The sequence below is a fragment of the Nothoprocta perdicaria genome, unplaced genomic scaffold (genome assembly GCF_003342845.1).
Source record: "Nothoprocta perdicaria isolate Ctin4 unplaced genomic scaffold, notPer1 scaffold_4, whole genome shotgun sequence".
NCBI lineage: Eukaryota > Metazoa > Chordata > Aves > Tinamiformes > Tinamidae > Nothoprocta > Nothoprocta perdicaria.
This window is the reverse complement of record NW_020455643.1, coordinates 1,436,863-1,458,839: the sequence shown is the minus strand read 5'-3', so window position 1 is coordinate 1,458,839 and position 21,977 is coordinate 1,436,863. Positions and strand designations below refer to the sequence as shown.

General features: G+C 43.6%; 1 protein-coding gene across 3 annotated transcripts in view; it reads right to left on the bottom strand.

The window, feature by feature from the left end:
* Window positions 1-21,977, bottom strand: part of RSRC1 (arginine and serine rich coiled-coil 1) — a 105,738-nt gene that overhangs the window by 43,435 nt on the left and 40,326 nt on the right. For all 3 annotated transcript variants that reach the window (XM_026045291.1, XM_026045289.1, XM_026045290.1), the window contains one exon: window positions 1,452-1,488. In XM_026045291.1, coding sequence (XP_025901076.1) covers window positions 1,452-1,488 — 37 coding nt within the window. The remainder of the gene's footprint in view (window positions 1-1,451; window positions 1,489-21,977) is intronic.

Sequence of the window (21,977 nt, the reverse complement as noted above, 5' to 3'; positions counted from 1 at the left end):
ATATTTCACAGAAACATGGCACAACTACTGTATTTAATGAAGACAAAGCCTTATTCACCCATAGCCGTTGCCTGCCGAAGGGCTTCAGGTCCTGCTCCTTCACGGAGCACCGTCGCCCAAACGGCAGCGAGACGGAGCGAGTCCCGGTCAGCGTCCCGACCCGGCGGGATCGGCTGCTGTCAGGAGCAGAGCAGCTTTACAGTGCGTGAGAAACGGGCCCCGGGCCCCCCGGCTTACAACAGCCCCACACCGGCCACGCAATGAAACCATCTAAACGTTGATTTAAGAGATTCAGCTAGCACGCCAGGTACCTCTGAACGCAGCAAACAAGATGAATTTTCAAACTAAGGGCTACTCGTGGTGCTGTTTGTTGCATTTACAAATGCAAACTACTAGCTGCAAAAGTGTATTTAATTTGCCACCGTTATGAAAGGGAACTATGCCAGAATACACCTCCTCTTTTCCCGCTGTTAATCCAGGACATTGGTATACAAGCCTCTAAAACAGTATTTTCTAAATGATTCTCAAAATGGAAAGCAACAATGGAAAGCGATTTTTAAAAATGGGCACGCAATAGATTGTGATAAAGTTTTATTTCAATGGTGGTACGGAGCAGTTTATATTTAGATGCCATAGGAAAAATTAAACATGAATTTAAACATTTCCCGTGATATATTGAGAGAAGTATACGTACCATTAGCAGTGAATATTTTGATTTAATGGGATTTAATAATCTGTTCAGATGAACTACTTAATGTTCTGATGATTGCTGATACTAGCATTCTAAGCTCAATGAATTTCAGACTTGTGACAATATTGTGTATTTTCCAGTTTTGATCAACTGATTAGTTTTTAATGCTAAGTGTGTCTTGCTATCACTTGTGGTTCGAATATGTTTACTTAAACCAAAAATATTTTGCATCTCAATTACTATTTTATATTGCTGCACTGAATGGAATTTAAGTCAATACATTATTCATAAAGCAAAGACAACAGAAAAAAACAAAGCTGTGCACTTCTTTCAAAGACTTCAAATCACTAAAACATACCATATTTATGCAGGCAATATTTGATTATGTGTGGGTTTTTCTTTCTTTTTTTTTTTTTTTTTTTTTTTTTTTATCACAAGTTTGTTGTTTTCAGATCAGGATATGCCAAAAAATCCGACACCAAACAATTTTTGTTTATAATTAAGGCAATCATCAATCCAAGGATTGTAGCCCGTTTTATTTTATCTCTACATCAAAAAAAGTAATTTAAAAAAATTAAAATTCCCTTGAAATGGTAAGATAAATGAAAATGTAAGTGCCTTCACATAATAATAGTAAGCTGACCCTCTGGGAAATGGTTGACTTTCTCAATTCAAGGTATTCAAAGCTCATTCAAAAGTGTTCATTTGGAATGCAGATATCAAAGATGATGCAAATGTTCAAGAGAAAATTAAAACTTACCAGATGTTCTAATCCAGCTTTGATGTTTCCGGAGTCCCTGTAACAGAAGAACAAAAGTTCTAAATAGTTGCTAAACCCTTGTCTGCAATGATTTATGTTTTCTCAGAAGCGTCAAAACCATGTAATTTCTTGAGTATGCAAAATTTTTATTTTTTATTCCTTAACCTTTGCAATATTTAAAGCGCATCCATCATCTAAATGGATAACTGCAGAATTGTTTAAAGCCTCTGGTTCCACCTGCCTTACAATTGCTATAAACTTACCCATGGAAGAACACATTCATTTTGAAAAATATTTTATATAGTTATCCCACTGTTTCATATTGAAATTAATAAAACAAATGTAATTCTGCACTTATTGAATCCACACTTGGATTTGCTTTGCAGCTGCTTCAGCCCGAGGCTTTGCGGGTGCTCGCAGAGGCAGCTCACTTAAAAACACAAATAGGAAAACCTATTTCAACAAATTATTGAGCTCTAAGGAGCCACTTTGGCGAAACCCAATGGTTTTGCACCAGGGCAGCAAACGGCACGAGATTAAGCCTGGCTTTGCAGCCCCTACTCAGGGCAAGGGACACTCTGCAATGTGAAGCTGCACAAAGACAGGTAGAAAATAAGAGATTTTACTAAATACTGAAAAGAGCTGTTTTCCAATACTCATTTTAAGCCCTCACTCTACATGAGGCAGTATTTATCACCAGGCTGCCATAAGCAGTATTACCGTAGTCTCAAAGATAAGCAGAGCCCGTGCAAAGCTAGGTTCAGTCTGCTTTCTGGAACAACCCCAATAGAAACGTTAGGTTTTTCACACACACTCTTATAAGTTCTCACAGGAAAAGATACACTTTATTTTTTTGTTACACTTTTATTATTATTTTTATTCAAGTCTAGCCAGCATGAGAAGCAAGGGCCGGGGCAGCAGGCGAGCGGCCTCCCGCGCTGTCCCCGCCGGGACGCGGCGGCCGCCAGCGCTCGCTGAAAGCAGCCTTAATTCAATTACAGGCCTCAAAACTGATAAAAATGGTCCTGAAGTGGAAAATGCGAAGAGATTATTGGCAAATGAATAAAGATTTGTATCGAACTAACACACAGGAGTACAGCAGGGTTTTTTTTCCCCTTTTCTTTTTTTTTTTTAATCATCCCCTGTCTTAAGTCTTCTGGGAACAGCGAGTTTCCCTTCCCCTCATGCAGCACATCGATTTCTGAATTAGACTGCAATATTAAATAATTAATATACTTGCCATGATTGATGTTTTGCATTAGTTGAATATTAGGTTATCAATCAAAATCCACTTGGTTTAATGTAATAATATTGAAAAAGTGTCACTGGCTGTTCATCCAATTTGTAGTTGAGGCAGCACAGATAGCAATATTGGTGTAACACAAGGCTCTAACGCAGGAAATGCAGTGGTTGAACATCCATAAGGCAACATTATCAAGCTAACCAGGACAAGGTTGAGGCTCTCCTAAATAAACCTTGTGGCACCTGTCACTTGCAATGAAAACCTCTCTCCAGCCAGCGGCTGCCCGGCATCTATCAGGCAGCGACAGCTACTGAAGCGACGGCATCGCTTTATCTTTCTTGTTCCTTAAAAATAAATATTTATATATATTTATACATACATACACCCAAATGAGACTCCCACTAATACTGTGCTTTAAATGCTGTGTTATGCAAAAATAGGAACTGTTGCTACAGCTCAATCACGATGCATCCAAAGTGGTTTTTAAAGCATAGACTAACCATAGATTACTACAGGGTACGTTAATACCATAAAACATTGCAAATGAAAGGCAAGAGCTGCTTTATGTCCATCCCATATAATAACACTCCTATAAAGGAGCACCACAAGCAAGTTATATTAATTTCATATCGTTAGCTGGTAAGAATGCTTTACACAGGCTTACTAAAATAAGTTTTAACAACACTGTGCCAACACCGTTCCACTCTAAATACACATTTACCTTCCAAATCTCCAATGCATGCCATTTATTTTTAGTTTTATTCGGTAAATCTGGTTTTATGTCGACATTTCTTCCATCTATCATGTTTTTCCATCTATTCAGTTGTGAAGTTGCATTTCCCCAGCATAGTTAAGAACTTGTGCTGTAAAATGCTAGTTGACATTGAGGCATTTTAAAAGCCTACGTTACATACATTAAAACCAGCCCAGATAGTCGTGGTGCTCTCCCAGACCTGAGCTTCTGGTGATGCTGGACAAAGGCGCTGCAGCTGAGCTCGATTTGAATCCTGGCCACGGGGGACCTCTAACAAGGCAGCGATTCAATTACAGAAGCGTGGCCGGCTTTTGGGTTACTTACAACCATATTGCAGGGGACTAATTGAGACAGCGTTAACTTATTAGTGCTGGTTGCTTCGTCAATAAACTAAAATCAAGCAGAAACATTCACCAGTGTTTGCCAAATATTCTGATTTTAACTTGGACATATTTTTGTGTCATAAAAGTAGACACATGTATAAAACGAACCATTAAGCAAGGGAGTCGAATGATGCTGTGTGTTCAAAATATTAGCCATTTGGGGGAAAAAAAGTAACATTTCCCAAATAATATACCATAGTTAAGGACTCACAGCAGCTTCATATCCAGCAGTTACAGGACCAAGACCAAGGATACGGATAACCTGCCACCTAGGAGCAACGGGAAGGAGGGAGCAATGGGACACGGGAGTGGGATGAGGATGGGGCCTGGAAGCAGCAGAAGACAGTACAGATGGGAGTGCGAAGGGGACAGGGCTGCGTGGCACAACGCAAGCGCTGCCCGACCTGATGGTGATGGGATCAAGTGTCTCATCCCACGGCCACCAACAGCCAGGCAGGAGGGGTTTCACACCGTGGGGTATTTTCAGTGCTACGCTGCTAGATATACAACACACTGCTACACAGCTAGAGAGCCATTTGGCACCCTTACATAAACATTGAGGAGACGCACAAGTGTATCTGTAACAAGTTCTTTGCATTTCCTTAGCTCCCATTGAAGCAAATTCCTGTGCAACACATAAATGAAGCCTTGCAGGAAAAGAAAAAGGATCCTGTACGTAGAGGATGATTTCTAAAGGCTAAACACAAGAGGCACCAATTGCTCCACCGCTCTTGAGGACCTGCTTTGAAAGGAAGAGCACAAAAGATGAGTGCCTGGCACAACACCAGCAAGGAGAGGTTCTCAGCACACACCAGCTCGCTCTGTTTAGCTCGGTACTGAATGGAGAAATGTAAGACTATATCCAGTGATGGTGTCAGCTGGATCATAATGAAATCGTGACCTCCACCTCCTCCTGCTCAGCACTTGGGAAAGGGCTTTTCATTTTACCCCTCTCCTCCCCAAACGAGGCACCTCGGTGCCACACTTTGACCCTGTTTAGCCTGTGCTATTTAAAGCAATTTGGAGCAAAGTGCCTTCAAGATGCTACCATGTTAACGCCACACTACAATGCCAGGGATAAAAGTGATGTTGCTGCTGTGAAGTTACCTAGAACTAGATTCATCTCAGAGAGGTATTTTGTACTTACCACTGAGATAGGTGACTGCAGCTAGGCTAAGCTTGCTAGTGGGTCTGTGTTAGACTCAAAGCAAAGAAACAAGAACTACTCAAGTGACAAGTCGGGGAGTCTAGGGGAATTTGTGCATGCATATTTCTTGTCCCAGTATTCTTCTTGGAAGGACCTTATCATAAAAGAAGTTCTGGGAGGAACCTCCTCTTCTCCTGTTCTTTACCCCATGTTAGGATGCTCCTACAAGGTTACTCTTATCGTGCGGCCCTCCCTACAGATCTTGCTCTGAGTAACACTCACACCTCCTATTTTCCTTCTGCATGTCATCAATCCCCACCTGTAGCCGATATGAACAACTTCAAAAGAAACAGCTGAATCTCTTCAAGAGTCTTCAGAGACTCTTCATGAACTTCATCAAGTGACACCCAATATCCTTCATACTTGACACACTTATTGAAGAACAGTGTCTCAAACTGCTCTTGGCTGCTCCACTCGGTTGTTACCTTTACTATTCACTTAACTAGCGATCATCATCTCTTGCTATTACCTACCTTTAGAGAACCTCTGCTCTAGACTATTAAAACCACCAGGCTCATCTGTCTGGCAGTCTGTTGAGCATGTTAGAGGCCAGTAAGGCATCTGAAGAGCATAATCTTTTGTATAAATTTGCAATCCTTGATACTGTATTCCAGGTTTTAAAGCAATGCCAACCAGCTTTGGCTTACCTAATGCGAACACAAGAGGAGGGGACAAACTCATCCCATCAAACTTAACTTGTGTGTCTGTCTAGACTCTTCCCCCTCCTCTGCCCCGAAGTGAGAAAAAGGACAGAAGACAGAAATGAATGAAAACAGTCCTTAGATGTTGGGAATTATATAAAGGAGGTTAGTGAGGAAGATGAGGGAGGCTATTACCTTCAACACACCCTCTTCCTCCTCTTGAGCTTCCAATGGAAAGAGTCTACGATGGCCCAACACACCTGCAGCAGTGAGCAAGTTAAGCACAGCTACCCCGAAGGCGACAGCAGCGGGAGCAGCAGAGCAGGCAGCGAGCTCTAGACCTTGCTTTTCACAGATCATCTGGGCTCCAACAGACTGGCATCTGGAATCTGATCGCGGCCTTCGCTTGATAATTATCTGCTTCTGATAACTGTCGTCTGCTCAAAGCTAATGTGCTAAGAGGTGCTTAGCTTGTCACTAGGCATTGTGGAAATACAAATTAATCTAAATCACATTCAGCTCCAACACGACTGCTTTTCCTTCTCCGAGTTAAAAAGGAAATTCTGAAAAGTGGAGTTTATCATTTTCTGGTCATAAGTGGAAATTATATCAAAGGGAGTCTATGAGAGTAAAGAGGCAGAAACGACTTTAAAAAGCTATTTCCTCCTACCTCTCTTACATAAGCATGAAGGAAATAAATTTCAGTGTTTTGAAAGTAAATAAGTAGCATATCCAAACAATATTACTGCTTATGCCTATTAACAGATTTAAATGGATTCTGCATTTATGTACTCAAATTGCTTCAAAAATAAACTAGAAAAAGCTACACAATAAAACAGTCTGCTGGCACATGTGGGATACAAAACTTCTATGCATACCTGTGAAGCATGCCACACTTTCCCTAACCCTTCATGCAGAACAAGCTCCCATGGAGGAGCAAAAGCTGCGGAATCCTTCTGTGGGATTGCTAGGGAAAAAACATGATTTTTAGAAACCACGGGAATGTTTGTTTGCTCTTATCTAACATCACATCCAAAGGGTCTGCAATTGAACTGTAAGTCTTCCAAGTTGTTATTATTATGTTCAATGGCTCCCTCGCCCTGCTCACAGCAAATTTATTTCGCTCAGGAAAAGAATGGTAAGAAGCCGGGTCAATTGCTTGTAAATTTCAATTTAATAAAGATTCAAGAAGAGTGTATAAAGATCATTTATCAGAAGCAGAAAGAAAAGCAGAAGTTACCCACCCCGCCCCCAAGCACGCACAGAATAACTTGGAGAAACTGTTGAAGAACTCAGTGGAATATAATGGAAGCTAAATTGAATCACGCTAAAACCAGGGGCTTGAAACAGGACACAAGGTGAAGCAATTTCCATAATATCTTATCCTAGGGAGAAGAAAAATCAGTCCCCAGGAGACCTTATCAAATATTCAAGAGGATAAGAAAATATATATATAACAGCCAGGGCTCACAGAGTAAAACTCAGAATATTTATGCAATTGAAATAAGCACGGAAACTGAACAGAGATAGGAAAAATATACATATATAACGTTGGTAACGGCAATATTTTTGATTTGAGCCTGTAACACCCCTTCTTCTCCATGTGTATTTCTCAGAGGAGAGACGCCCCACAGTTCCTGGCCCCAATCCCCGGGGGCTCTGGCTGCAGCTCCCCCAGGAGCCCGTACGGACACCCCGGGCAGACTCCCTGGTGGCGGCTGCTCCTCCTCACGGGAATCCAGCAGACAGGAGCACCCAGGAGCCCCGGTGTCGGCTCGGGTGGCTTCCCCGTCCCTCCCCTACACACGGGGTTCCCTTCCGAAGCAGCAGCACCTCGTTAATCACAGCCTGAATTCCCACCAACAAGAGCAATTAAGCCGCAGGCTTTGGCGTGTCACCGTCTCCGTTCAATAAATTAGACAACTTTGGCCTATTTTACCTTTTCGGCAAAATTATTTAGTAGCTATTCGATTAAAACACATCCCGTAGGTGAAAGTGTAGGAAAACATGTCGGAAACGGACCCGGGGAGGAGGAGGAAGCGCTGCTAATTAGTCTCGGCGTGCCAAGCTGATTAGGAAGCGGCGGCAAGGCGGGCGGCCCCGCACGCGGAACGCGGCCCGCGCCGCCGCAGAAACTCTCCGGACTGGTAGAGAGAGCTCCAGGTTAATGAGGAACACGGAGAGGTGCGCGGGAATTATCCCAGCTAACACCGTGCCATCTGGGCGGAATATCAACACCACGCGCCCGCATCCAGGCGGGAACTAACTACGCGTGTGTTTCCATTAGCGTACTTGGAGGGTAACTATTGAAAGTGCTGCGTTTTCCTTCGCTGCACTCAACTCTCGGTATTAAAGCCTATTAAATTTAAGTATAAATCGGTGACAAAGCGCCCATGTTCTAAACTGCAACAATTTGAGCACAATCCCTTTTCTGAAAGCCTCTCAATCCCTCTCATTCACGCAATTACTACTGTACTTAAACTAATGAAATTTTATTCTGCCCAGACAATACTATTCTTAAAGAAATTTTTGAAAAAAAAATACGCGATTAAAAACTTCCACACAAAGAATAAACTCCCAGAGAAAAGATGCAAATAAAATTACTCTCGTAATCTTTTGTTTTTTATTTGCAAGTATAAAACTGAAGAGAAACAAAGGCACGGAACATAGCATCTGTCATATCAGAATATAAAAAGATGATCCTGGCACAAAATGAAAAAGCTCTAATTCATTTGCAAATCAAGCCTGCCAGTTCTATTTCAAGCTGGCGGTAACTGTCAAGAGTTAACAAGATAATCACTTTCAATCCTGCCTTCAATGGTACATTACACTGTTATTCCATTCAATCAGGCCCTTCTTTGGGGCACTAGATGAATGGTTTTCATTTCTAACTCGCACAAAAAGTTGCGAAAAAAATCCATGGGGCTTAAGAAAGAAATCCCTTTATGGGCATTTATCTGCCGGCACTTGCTTTTAGGCAAAATGAGATATTTGGATACATTGGTGTCCATTCACTTCCTCTATTCCTTCAGGCCCTTGGTCTGTTGATAAAAAAAGAAAAAAAGAAAGGAAAAATTCTCGCCACCCCCCACACAGAGCACACATGGACCCTCCGTTTGTTTGCCGAGAACCATCCCCGCACGTCCAGCATCTTCAAATGCTGTATTAGAGTTTGCTAAATACTTGTGTCTGCCTCGGAGCACCACAGCTCGCTGGCGGATCCTAGCATTTGCAAGGGTTGCTCTTGGGTTATTTTCATTATAAATTTAGAATATGCAGTGAATGCCCAGGAAAAGTGTACTTGGGGATACACCTAGTTCTTCATCAAATATTTAACAGAGAAAAGTCAGCAACTAAGGGTAGTCTTCAAATCAAACAAGTTAACATGAAATGTCTGTATTGATTATTGCAAATTGTTTTTGAAGACTCCATGTTACATAGTCTTCCCAAATGGAGGAGGCATGACAGAAAAGGATCCCACATTAAGTGTTTAAAACTTATTTGTCGGCAGAAAAACTAATTTTCCACTAATCTCTATAAAACAACTTGATATGTTCACCCAAAATCCATACAGTCTGATACTGTCTGTATGTTATAACCATGTTTTACAGATACAAGTACTAGCAAAGATGCTAAAGATTATAAAAGTGATGATTTAAATCCTCCATACTAAATGCAGAAACAGATCACTTAATCTCCCTCCTCCCCTTTTCTAGTTCCCTACAGATCTCAGTTCACACAAAGCCAATATCTACTTTTAATCTCTTCACTGAATTACACTTGTCCAGCACCAGGTCTGTTCCTCATACTCAGTGCCAAGGAAGACACTAACAATATCCAACTGAGGCTACATTATGTTTTTAATCATAAATCATTGTCCTGAAATTCAGGGGCCCATCTTGTGAGACAACTTCTTACATTATTTGCATACCTTATGGAGAATTTTTTTGATCCTCTCTATAATCCACGACTACAAATCCGAGTACATCTTCTAACACCCCCGATGCAAATGTTTCTTTATAACAAAAGTTTCTTTAAAGGAAAAGCTAAACACTGCAAGTCACCAGCGGGCTCGCCGGCTTTCGTTTTGTTCTTCCGACATCTGAAGTTTCTTCAGAAGGTCTAAATAAAGAGACATTCGTATAATTAAAAACACATAACAAAAGGAAAAACTGCATGCCTGTGTTCATGTATCAGCAGAACATGGCTATTTTTGTTAAGGACTGACTAATTCCGTACCAGTTTGGGGCAGAACACTCACCCACAGCTGTCCTGAGGCCGCACTGCCCACTCCAAGAACACAAACTGCTCTGCACAGCAGGTGAGATGAGCCCAACAGCCCATCGTCAGCGAGAGCAGTCACTCCAACACCCCTGAACCCCATGACCGCAGCCCGGGTAAAAGCCACGAACACCCCAGCACTCCTGGGACATGTCCTGTGTTGGCCAAACGACTACGTACATGACATGGAAGTTACTCCTTGTCCTACTTGGTAGCCCTACTTGGCAGCCAAATACGTAGTCTCAATCTCCATCGACTGCTCATCAGAACAACTCCTGCAGTCAAGCCTAGAGCTCCTCATCAGCCTGGTAAATGCCAAAGGGCAGGTAAACCAGAGAGCTCCACACACAGAGAGGCTCCCGGGAAGAGGAAGCCTCTCCCATCACACAAACAGCAGGAACAAACCTGGACAGGCTCCCTAACAGCAGAGCTGAGGACTTATCATTGCGACGACACTGCAGCTATTTCCTGTTCAAACAGAGTAAATGAACAATAACTACTACCTTTTTCCAAAGCGATTATATTAATGCTAAAGCTATGCTTTTAGTTATTTACTCATTAAATAACTATTTCTCGGAGAAAAACTTCACAAGCATAGCAGTATCGAAGATGCTATTACCTCTGTGCTGGCAACACTGCTACTACCTAAAATACGATATTAAAAACTCTACGGCAGGTTAAGCAAACAAGAGAGTTTCTTTGCTCCACAGGTTTCAGTGAATCCCAGCCTGCATTTTTACAGCAAATTTTAACCTGAAAACCTATAACCTATTGCATTATGTTGCCCCAACCCCTTGCACTCTGATGCGCAGCAGAGCCTCTCAGGGCACCACGCACTTCAACAAGTCTCCTTCCCAGGGCTAAGCCTCCCTTTGCTGCCACAGCACGGCGAGGTTGTTTATTTTGCTCTCCAAAGCGCTTAGTCGCACTCAGATACTCCTAACCTTTAGCTAATATAAAAGACTGTAACAGCGTCTATTTAATTTGGCATTTATGATTCCCCGAACTTCAAACAGCAGGTCTCTGGTGGAGAGGAGCGCAGAGTTGGCAGGGACGTGCTCTGCAAGCCCGATGGCTCCGCGGCCAGCTGAGGCCGCCAGCGCAGCGCTCGCTGGGCATTAGTTTGTATTTTGGCATTCCTTCAATGAAATTAAGATAATGAGCATCTCACACTACTGGTTTGACACCAAGAGGACCAAAATTAGGAGAAGAGACAAAAACATGAAACCCGTCTACGGGCAAGTTTTCCCTCCAAGGTTATTGTCGATGATGCAGCCAAGAGACTGCAGAAAAGCTGAGCGCCGTAAACATGGCAGTCGCCATGGAAACTTGGACCTTCACCAGTTCGGAGCTCAGGGATCCAAGCCAGCACTTTCCCCACCTGGAAATATTTGGAAAATTGGTGAAAAAAGACTCCTGAACAGTCTTACCCTTTGACAGCCATAATTCATAGACCCGGCAGTCTCGGGAATCAGGGGGACCAAGTATTTCCAACCAAAACCAGATCAAACTTCAATAAAAGTCGTATCTCTGAAGCCCCTCGAGCTGCAGATCTAAGGAACAGCAGCCACGCAGGACCATGAAGCAAGGGCTCAGATGAAGCCACCTCAGACTATCAGCAACCTTCTCCCCCAGGAAAGATAAGAAACCACGTCCGCGATGGGTGCCTGATGTCCGCAGCGTGAACCCCTTCTTATCTGGACATGTTTTTACCTGTTTCCCGCGGGCTGCCGACACGGGGGCTGCTCTGCATGGAGGCACTGATCTCCGGGCGAAGGCAGGCAGATGGTTTGGGGTGGCGATGGGCGACGTCGCAGCGTTTGCCGCCCTCGTGCACCACGCGACCCACGCCGGGGATTATAACCCTGCAACTAGACCACCTGTCCTGCTGTTCTCAGGAAATCCTTTAGCAGGACAAACCATAACACGCTATTTGGGAAGTCATCCCAACAAAACCCTTCACCCACAAACTGCATGTGTAGAAATTCCCAAACTTTTAGGAGTTCCTACTTTTCTTATATAAAACACAGTATCATCACTACTTCCAAGACCCTCACAAGACCTTAGTAACGCAATGTCTTACACGAGTATTTTCATATCTTTATCATGATATCTTCACCATAAATGGCTTAAGAGGAACAGTAAGTGCTTATTGTTATTAAGCTTTGCCAAAAGATGACTTAGCTGAGTGGAGCTGAGGTAGCAACATCAAAGCATCTGTCAGATCCTGCAGCAACAACAACAAAAGGAAGCTTAAGTGGTAGAAATGAGGCCCGTTCTCTGGCCACAGAACCGAGTCCTTCCCCACCGCAGCCCTCAGGGTAGGTAGATCCCAGGTAGATTTTTTAATTTCAAAATATAGACCTCAAATTCAAAGCCAAGGGACTTGACCACCCCTTGAACATGGAACTGATCTGAATGCAATTGCCTTGCTCGTTTTAGCTCCGTTTGACTTTGAAGTAAACATCAATTAGTGCACAAACAGAGTCCTGCAAGATCTGTTCACTCCAATACTGATTTTTCCATAAAAGATCTAAAGCAAATTTATTGGCCTTCATTTAATAGCTTTCAGCAATCACAAATATCACTCGTGAGAGCTCAATTTCATTTTCTGATGGTCACTTAAACCCTTAATTCTCATGATAAAACTCTCCGTGTTAGTTTTAAACCCCCTAAATTAGCAAACAAGACACCACATAATATATGCTGCAAGCATAGGTCTTCTCTGAAAAGCTGGGACCTGCAAGTGCTTCAGCTGCGGTACAAGTCATTGAGCCATGGCCAATACAAGCTCATTTGAATAATCAATATGACAACCTTATTTTTCTAATGCAAACAGGATTGATACAGTAAGGTGTCTCCCTGCCACATCACAGTCATGGCCTCTTTTAACCCCTAATTAGATTTAGGCGATTATCCCTGCTCTTCCTTACAAGTGTACAGCTCGGATAAGGGATGACAAAAGCTATCTGCCACTTATTCAGCCCTTGCAGACTGCAGGTTACCCAGGGAGATACAGGGGAAGATCAGCAAACAATTGTTATTCATATCACCTACAGGTTTAAGATAGTCACAGTTTGCCATACATGCTAAGTGAAAATAGCCCAGAGCATTAGGTAAATGCAAAACGCTTCAGAACACCAGGGTTACCCAGCTGGAAATTCAAGGTGATGTTCGGGAATTACGCTTAATTCACACTGGTTATCGCAAAGCAAACTATCGAGCAACCATTTTCTCCCACAGACAGAAATCAGTGAGTTTTCAATAGACTGGTGCTCCCTACTCCCTACTAACTTGTGTTTAACACTGATTATTTTTATATGGAGATTAAAAAGAGAAACCCAAACTTACAAACAGCAATCCCAACAGAATTACATAGTCAAACAAAGTCCTAAAAGACAGGAAAGATCTACTACAGAAACGTAATCACATTTCATTTACAAGAACTTTTATCTCAAGCACTTAAACATAATATTTAAACAATTTTCCATTTTATTGTACCCAGTATTGGAGCTAATAAGATGTAAAAGCATAATCGTGTTAGCAACATTTCTATTGCATTACATAAACACAGCACCAGATTAAAGGCAGCCTGGGAAAAAGAAAGCATGATGCTGCATATAAAACTAAACACATTTCTCCTGGCCAAAATCAATATCACCAGTATCGTGTGTGAAAACTGCCATGCTAAAAACTAGATCGTATGTTCACAGAACATCTCTCCCCATAGTGACTGCAAGAAGTATCTCCATATGCATTATCCATATGTGAACGTGTTTAACATGTCTTGGTAAACACAGAAAGTCTTCCCCCTCAGCAGGCTTTGCTTACTAAGCTGCACGGTCACTTGGCCCCATCAGGGGCAGAACAGTAAGGCTCGGCCTAAAACTCTCAGAGTGTTTAAGAGGCGTTTTGAGAGCATCTTGAAAATTACAGAGAATATTTTTAAAGTGCAGTGATTAAGCAACCCCTTATGTGTAATACTAAGTGTTCAAGATGAAGTAGACTAGTGCAACCCCTTGGGTGCTTCTCCAGGTTTTATTTCCTCTTTGAAGAGCCACTTCTACTCTTGCATTTTTCCCCTTCTATCTCCATGTACGAGTTCTAGATTTTCATCTTTGCACTAAGACATTTGTCATTTTACTATTACTTACGTTTCTGCCTTCAATGGTTTGAGATTTTGATAGTTCGTTTTTCCTAAAGACAACAAAGGTCCAAGTGAGGGCCACGATGGAGCCATCCGCTAACGGGCTGAGCAGCAGAGCAGAAACAAGGGGCGCAGCCTCCCCAGAACCACAGATAAGCCTATTTACAACCTCTGACATTTCTCTTCTTCCACCAAAGTTCTACAGCTTCTTTAAGTGATGCTGCAAAAGACACTAGAGGTTTCAAAACGCTGGAAAGTGTGGCCGTATCTGTCACTACTTCTTAAATCCCCAGGCTGCAAACGATAGATCCCACCAGCCGCCTCCCCAGCTGCGACGCACGGGCAGCCCAACCTCTTGATAGAGTTTCACTTTGCATTTTCACTTTTGACCTTTTTTGATATTTTTCAGTTGTGCAATGCTGGCCCAATAGAACTTCAAACACCACCAACGAATCCTGCACCGCCAACAGCTCAAACACAGTCTTTAAATCATATTAGCGAGGCGTTAAAGTTCACCTACAGTCTTCCTTACAAAGATATCATTAGCAGCAGTTGGTGTCCGCCGTGGACTGAATAACTCCATCATCTTGAAAAAAGTTTGCAAATTCCCCCGGCACAGGCTGCATCCAGCAGGAGCCTAGGCAGATGTATTATTTGATTTTAACTCTTAAAGTCTTCAACTTATAGTCTCCCACTAGTGATAATTTTATGTTAAATTCATTTGTCAAATACTCTAAGCAATCTTTGCCAGACCTTCTCATGACAGGGGCAGGAGGAAAAACCTATATATAAATGTTTACATTATTCTGAATAAGCTAGGACAGTGCAGGGTACAATTTTCAGAAATAACTACAAGCCTATAAAGTTACTACTAGAAGTTATAGTGTAAGGAACAGGGTAGAGGAGGCTGAAAGCAATTAGGAGTGGTAGGTAGAACAATTCGTCTATAGCATGGAACAGGGAGGATGACAGAGCACGGTGGCCTGACAAGGGACAGCAAACTTTGCTAGAAAAGTTAACGTGGCAAACGCCACTACTGCTCGCTTTGGTGCCACCGCACCCAGGATGTTCCATATATGCTACCTTGCTTAAAAAGAAAGGAAACTCTCACAGCTTTAAGGTTTTCTCTGCTAGAGAGCAGTGCCTGCAACTTCTGACAATACCTAGGGACTGGTGCCTAAATTACAACAGAGCAGAGGCCATCAACTTCCAGGTCACTATCACCAAAAACTGCAAGCGTCATGTTTGACCTCATCCATTAAGAGCTTCATTTCAAGAGAATCTGGTATTTGAAGTTGCTTCCAGACTTCTGCTTGAACAGCAGTTCCCTGAGGCTTTTATAGCTTGAATGCTTAGAAAGCAAAGCAGCACGTGTATCAGAGCTGAGAAAGCATCAAGTTCCCCGCGGATGCCCAAGAAGGTTTGCAGGCCAGAGGACAGACGTGGGTCGGAGCATCTCCGCGCTGTGGCCAAAACCAAAGAGAAGCAAAGGCCTCACTGGGCACTGCAAGGAGAAGGTGCCGAACAGCTTCAGCACTGCAATGAGACCCAAAATACCTCAGTCCAAACTCATGTGCAATGGAAAGTGCGGGACAATGGAGAGAAGTCGATGGGAAGAGAAAACTACTCAGAAGTTCTCACTGTGCTGGGAAGCGCAACACCCAACATTCTGCTTCTAAGAGTTTTTAATTCACAGATCAGGCTTTCATCCATACTTTTTCGAAAATAAGTGAATCAGTCCCCCACTGACTGACGCCAGTCAACACTTCTTGACCTACATAACTTAATGTCTTCCACAACACAAACTCCTGCTTTCACTTCATGCTCACAGAACACCCTGACTGGGAGAGGACCTGCCATAAATTAATTGAAATAGAAGTTAATGCTGCAGTAGCATCTAAAACCTCATACAGAGACTGTGGCAAAATTAACTATTAAACAACACGTAATACGGTCAGCAAAGATTTTTATGTGCACAAGAGAATTTGTAAAGGTAAGGGTGAGATGAGAGGGCAGATCTAGGGAACTTACGGAGCCCTCCTGCTCCTCCTCAAAAGCTGACCATGCCACTGCAAGAAGTGTTCACCAACCACACACCGTTAACAAATTTCTTGCATATAAATACATTATATTTCTTTAATGTATTTCAAGGCATAGGGATGCCAACCTGACAGGAGATGACGCAAAAAAAAACCCTTCTCCCTCTTTGCCTCTTTGATGGAACATGATCCCATTAAGCAGCCTGAAAAGATCCTGATCTGAGCAGCAAAGTCAGACCTTCCTGATCAATTCCTTAATCCACTTTGAGAGACAAGGCTGGTTTTGCTTTTTGGATTTCAATCCAGAAGGAAAAAAAGTCATTCCCAACATAATTCACCATTTAATGGGCTTTGGCTTACAAGAACTTCAACAGTTGGAAGCAGATTAGGAGCAAGTCGGAACCCAAGAGCATCACCAGCACTGCTAATATGTGTCCTATGGCTCTTTCCATTTCTGCCCAGAAAGTCACGCTCCACATTTCCAGGTCTTTCCTTCATGCATCTGAACACTAAAAATAATACACCAATAAATGCTGAAGCCAACACAACTACAAGGGTCTGTAGGCTTTCCAGAAGTACTTCAATATGCTGTATGGAAGCAGAAAACAATGCTCTGCTTGCTCCCATCTAGCTGTCCTAAGCCCTCGCAGTTCTGCCTAGTCTACCAGTCCCGGACCATCCCGGACCCCGGGAGAAGGGACATCCCAAGCAGGACCTTGTTGACATCAGCTGCAATAAATGTAAGCAGAAAGCTCAGGAAGTTTCATGCTTATGGCATTATTTGCAAGTGACCAGAACTATCTGACTTTTTAGATCTTTCCCTCCTCAAAGAATAGCTTTTGGAGACTCCCTTCTACCAAAGGACAAAACAGCTAGAGGCACCCTAAAGCCTGAGTGCTTCGGGTGCAGTGGCAGGTTAGAGGAACCAATTACTCAGCAGCCTAGATCAGCATTAAGCAAATAAATAAAACACGTTTCACCTGGCCAAAACATAAATCTCTGATCTCAAGGACTCTTTAGCACCACACACTTCATGGGTAATAAGGCTACAAGCTCTGCCTTGAGCCAAAGAAAGCCCTACAGAATTACAGCATTCATTTAGAAACGTATTTACAGGTTTACCTCTTTGGAGGTACTGTCAGCTTTGCCTGCTTTACTGAGCACCTGGGGCTCTGCAGCACCAAGGGCCCACGCAGATCCACGCGATGCCTCATGCCACAGGGAGGGAAGCGGCTGCTCCGAGCGCGGCGCTCGGCCCCGCGCTGCCCGCTGCCACGGGTGCACCGAGCCTGAAAGCAAATTCATCCCGGTGCAGCTCTCCAGACATCAGTAACAGATGTGCAAGCGTGTACGTGTCAAAAGCACATGCAGCCCTTCCTTCTGCCTTTATAAAGTCATCTTTAATCACATAATTGTTTTCTTTTGACAAATTCATTAGGTATCTTGACCAAAAAACTGTTATTTATGTTAACCATTTTCTTCTCCTCATTCAGAGGCTTATATTTCTTTACTTATCTCTCCGTATCCTTGTGGAGCTTCAAATACCGAGAGAAAGGCCCGAGACTAGCTGGGATTAGAAACAATCTCCTTGAACAAAGATGCTTCTCCTTCCCTTCCTAACCTAAAGAGACAGATATTTTAGTCTCCACGCTAGGTAAATTCAGCTCCAGAGAAAACATCCCTTATGCATAAGAGCTGGGTGAGAGCGCAGCAGTTTAACAATTCCACATTAAATTAAACTCGGCTTGCTAATGCAGCGGCTCAGGGGAGGCTTTCTGTTCGCTGGCCGCGGCGGTGCCGCTCGCGAGGCCGGGCTGCCGCGGCGCCCCGATTACTCTATCTCTGCAGTTCAGTATCTGCAGGGTGTCTGACGGCTCCTCGAACTACTTAAACCCAGTAAAGAGATTACAGCTCACACTAAGGGGATTTGCACAGCTCCGCGGCACGCGGCTGGGCTCCCTCGCAGCCAGATTAAGGGAGCCGGCTGAAACCGCGGGCAGCTGCTCTCCAGCGCGAGGGGCCTCGGCGGGAAGGGCCGCGCGCGCGGCTCCACGCGCCGGCAGCGCTCCGCGTTTCGGGAGCTGCTCCGTTAAAACACAACATAAAGCAACTATATGGGTGTGAGAGGACGTTCATGGTGGTTGCTGGTTCTGAGGACTGCATAGTTTTGAAATTTTTAAACAGCTTAAAATCATGTGCGTCTTTGAAGATACTGTCGTCAAGCGGATTCCAAAATCTATTTCGGTAAATACGGAAAAATATAATTTCCTCACCACAGCGCACAAGTTTAGCGGGGAAGCTACTTCAACAAGCGCCACCACCTGACAGCCAGGGCTGCAGAACCGGGAGCCCAAACCTCTCGCTTTGTCCTTATTCCGTCTTTAGTGTTGGCAAGTGTTAGGATGCCCACAAGTGACAGATTCATTTAGGAGGAGCCCTTTCTGTTGGTAACACAGGCATCCAAACCACTACAGATTTTTTTTTTTTAAGCTACACTTAGAGATTTTTAATAAGAAAATGCTAAAAGGAGGAGGAAGAATGTGCCCCATCTTGCACAACAAATTTTTTACCACAACAAATTTACCACAAAAAAATAATAATGGTAACACACAAGTGCTTACCATCCAGCTCAAGATTATTCCAAGAAGGAGTGGGAGTGAGACTGCAACTCTCTGGGTAAGAACTATTCACACCAAGGGGTTCTTTGAAATCTTCAGTACAGCCGGTGTCCACAACTCATGGAAGTACCATCCTTTCTAGACTTAAAAAAGGATTTTTGGCAAACAAAAGTAGAACAAGGCCAATGCAGCAAAACCAACAAAACTGCAGCCCGTGTCTGGGCTGAAGGCAACTGAGTCTCATCCTTTTCACGAGGAAACCCTTCCTGCTTCCCCTGAGCCTCTGGCTGCCTTCCTGCAGACGGAACGTCCTCGCTTGGGCTCCCAGCTGCCCCCTCCTCCTCATTTTTGACACCTGCACCCCTTTTGCCAGCAAAGGCACCCAAATGCTGGAACTTTGTGGGTTCCAACAGCACCCTATATCCCCAATCCTCTGATTAACTGCTTGAGCATTTGGATACGAAGTCAGCAAAACCACTCAAATTTCGGGCAAAAATAAGATTTCCTGGAGTGTAAGTTACAAAATCTACATGTAAGAACCCTCCTCTGCCAAAGGAGCATCGAGCATCGCTCAGCTCCGGGAGGATCCAGCTTTAAAACAGACAGAACCGTAAGGACTGCATCAAAAAGCAAGACCACTTATTTGTATAGAGCAGAGGTATATATGCTAGGGCTGCTGCACAAAAGCCGTGTCTGCATGTTATTTCCTTCATTGTTTTCTATGGATGTGTGCTTCTTTAATTAAATTATACTGGGAAAACACTTCAGAGTTGTTTCACAAATTTTTCATTTAAATTAAAACATTCTCTTCCAGAAACTTCCCCATTGTCATAATCCCCGAACTCCATTTACTTCTCTGAAGGAATGACTTTGTAACTTCAATTAATCAAGAGAAGACAAAGGAAAGCTGTTAGCATTTCAAAACTGGAAACCAAATAAAAACTCAAAAATGAATTTGAACATAAATGAATGAAGAACACGGCATAAACTTCAAAAAAAGAAAAATGACATTTAGGTTCTCAGAAAACTCGTAAATAAATTATGAAATAAAAGTGCAAGTGAACTCAGGACAAACTTACCGAGTGCAGCTACGCTGGCTGCAAACAGTTACTTCTATATGGTTGAATTTCAGACAACCAAGTCAAGATGACCCTCAACCCCATCACGTTGAACTTCATCTGTTAAAACCAGCATCCTTGGAGGGAAAGCAAGGTGTCAGGAAAAGACCTCCATCCAAGCACAGCTTTCCGAGACACCAGTGCGTGTGAAGTGCTGCAGCCACAGAGAATTTAAGAGCTCTGGGGCTCTGTCCCCCTGCACTCGCTAACAACATCTCTGTGCTCGAGCAGAGGCTGCAGCCCAGTAAACCACGCGCTGCTGGAGCGCCGAGGGGCCAGGAAGGTGCAGGGAAGCTCAGGTCGGCTCCGGGCGAGCGGGAAGGTGCCTCAGGTGGATGCTCCTGCTGCACGAGCGACAGCGACGTCGTGGCTGCATCCCGCTTCCCTACCGGGGCTCGGCGGGCACGGAGGCCTCCTGCTCCCGCAAGGTTTGTGCTGAGCAAGTTGTTTCGGTTTTTTGACTTTAAGAAATTTAAGTATTTCACGTATTCACATAGAGTCAAATCTTGAGGATAACTTCAAGAACCAGCTGCAGAAGTTTTGGCTACCACAACCTATATTTCACATGTCTACATTTTGGGCATTTCCAGCATCAACAGAAATAAGCGTTTTCCAGCCAAACAGCCCTGGCAGGCTGGGCAGCTGCATTTCGTTAATGCTGGGTCATGCTGAAGTTCCACCATGCTTCCCTATTAGCAATGCTCTTGGTGTTTCCTTTAACCATGGCCTGGGCTGCAAAATCCACCCGGGGAACTGGAGATCCCTCCGGCCAGAAGAGCCCGGGCTGCTCCCGCCGCGCAGGCTGCAAAGCCCTCCCAGCTCCCGGGCAAAGGCAGGCGGGAAGGGCAGTAACACGGACACCTCCTCGCTCCCAGCCCAACAGGGAAGCAGGAGAGGAGAAGCCTTTGGGCAGAGACCAGGATGATCCATGTGCTCCCAGCACGAGTGCATGCAAACACAAATAGCAAAAGAAGGAGAGTTTAGTTTCCTTTCTCCTCTTCATTCCTAGAAAAAGGGTTCTCCTGCCTCGACAGCACATCCCAGGATCCTCGAAAGCTCCCTCTGCAGGGAACCAGAGCAATGGAGCTGGCAGAGATCCCCCCGGCCGCATAACACGATCCAACCAGCCCTAAATCTTTAGGGTCTCTCTGTTATTCTTCAAGGAGTGGCAGCAGTAAATTACTGTGACTCCCAAGTCCTGTTGGGCATCTTGAAGCTTTCTGATGGCAACCTCTCAGCAGCGGCACTGTAGCTGTTTAAAAGTCCAAATAATTTAGTCCAGACATTGAAAATAAAAACACTGGGATTAGGGAAAGATTTTTTTCTTCCCCCTCTGACAGAAGAACAAAGAAAACTCTCATAGAGGCACTTAAATTATTTTCCAGCACAGTACTGAAATAATTTACTTCCAGCTTTCAAAACACACACTCTAGTTTTAAACAGATTTTAAAGAAGTTCCTACAAATTACTGGGTTTAATATGGGAGATGGCCACAATATGCACTATTTTTCAACAGAGTATTTTACTAGTGACACTATTCATTCCCCGACAGGCAGTTTTTATTACAAGCACCTACTTTTGGGTGCATATAACTCAACAGCCCCAGGGCCAAGGCTGAAACACGGCATGCAAGGTTCCAGCCCAGAAGCAATTCTTCTTATTTATTAAGAGTCAAAACTTTAAATGTGCCATTTTCGCCATTTAAGACTTCAAAAGGAAAAACAAACTTAATGGACTTGCACAACACGTAGCTCCTCAGTCTCTTTAAAACCAGTTACAGACCATGCACACATTTAAAAGTTGTGAATGAGAGCAAATTAAGTAGCCGCTGTAGCACCCTGAGCATCAATCTGCATTCTTCCATTTCTGCTACTTGATAAATGCATCTTGTCACGTAGAGACTTTGAAGAGAAGGTCTCGGAGTGACAAAATCAGTTCCCGTGTGACAAAACCCCATTCATAAGTAAATAGAGATGATTCGACTCACAAGTACCTTAGGCCAGCAACTACAGGGATTCTACTTGGGAAGCAGCATGTGCAGAATTGGATCGGATAAACGCAAACATTTTGCTGGTTTCGAGAGCCCTCTCTGGAT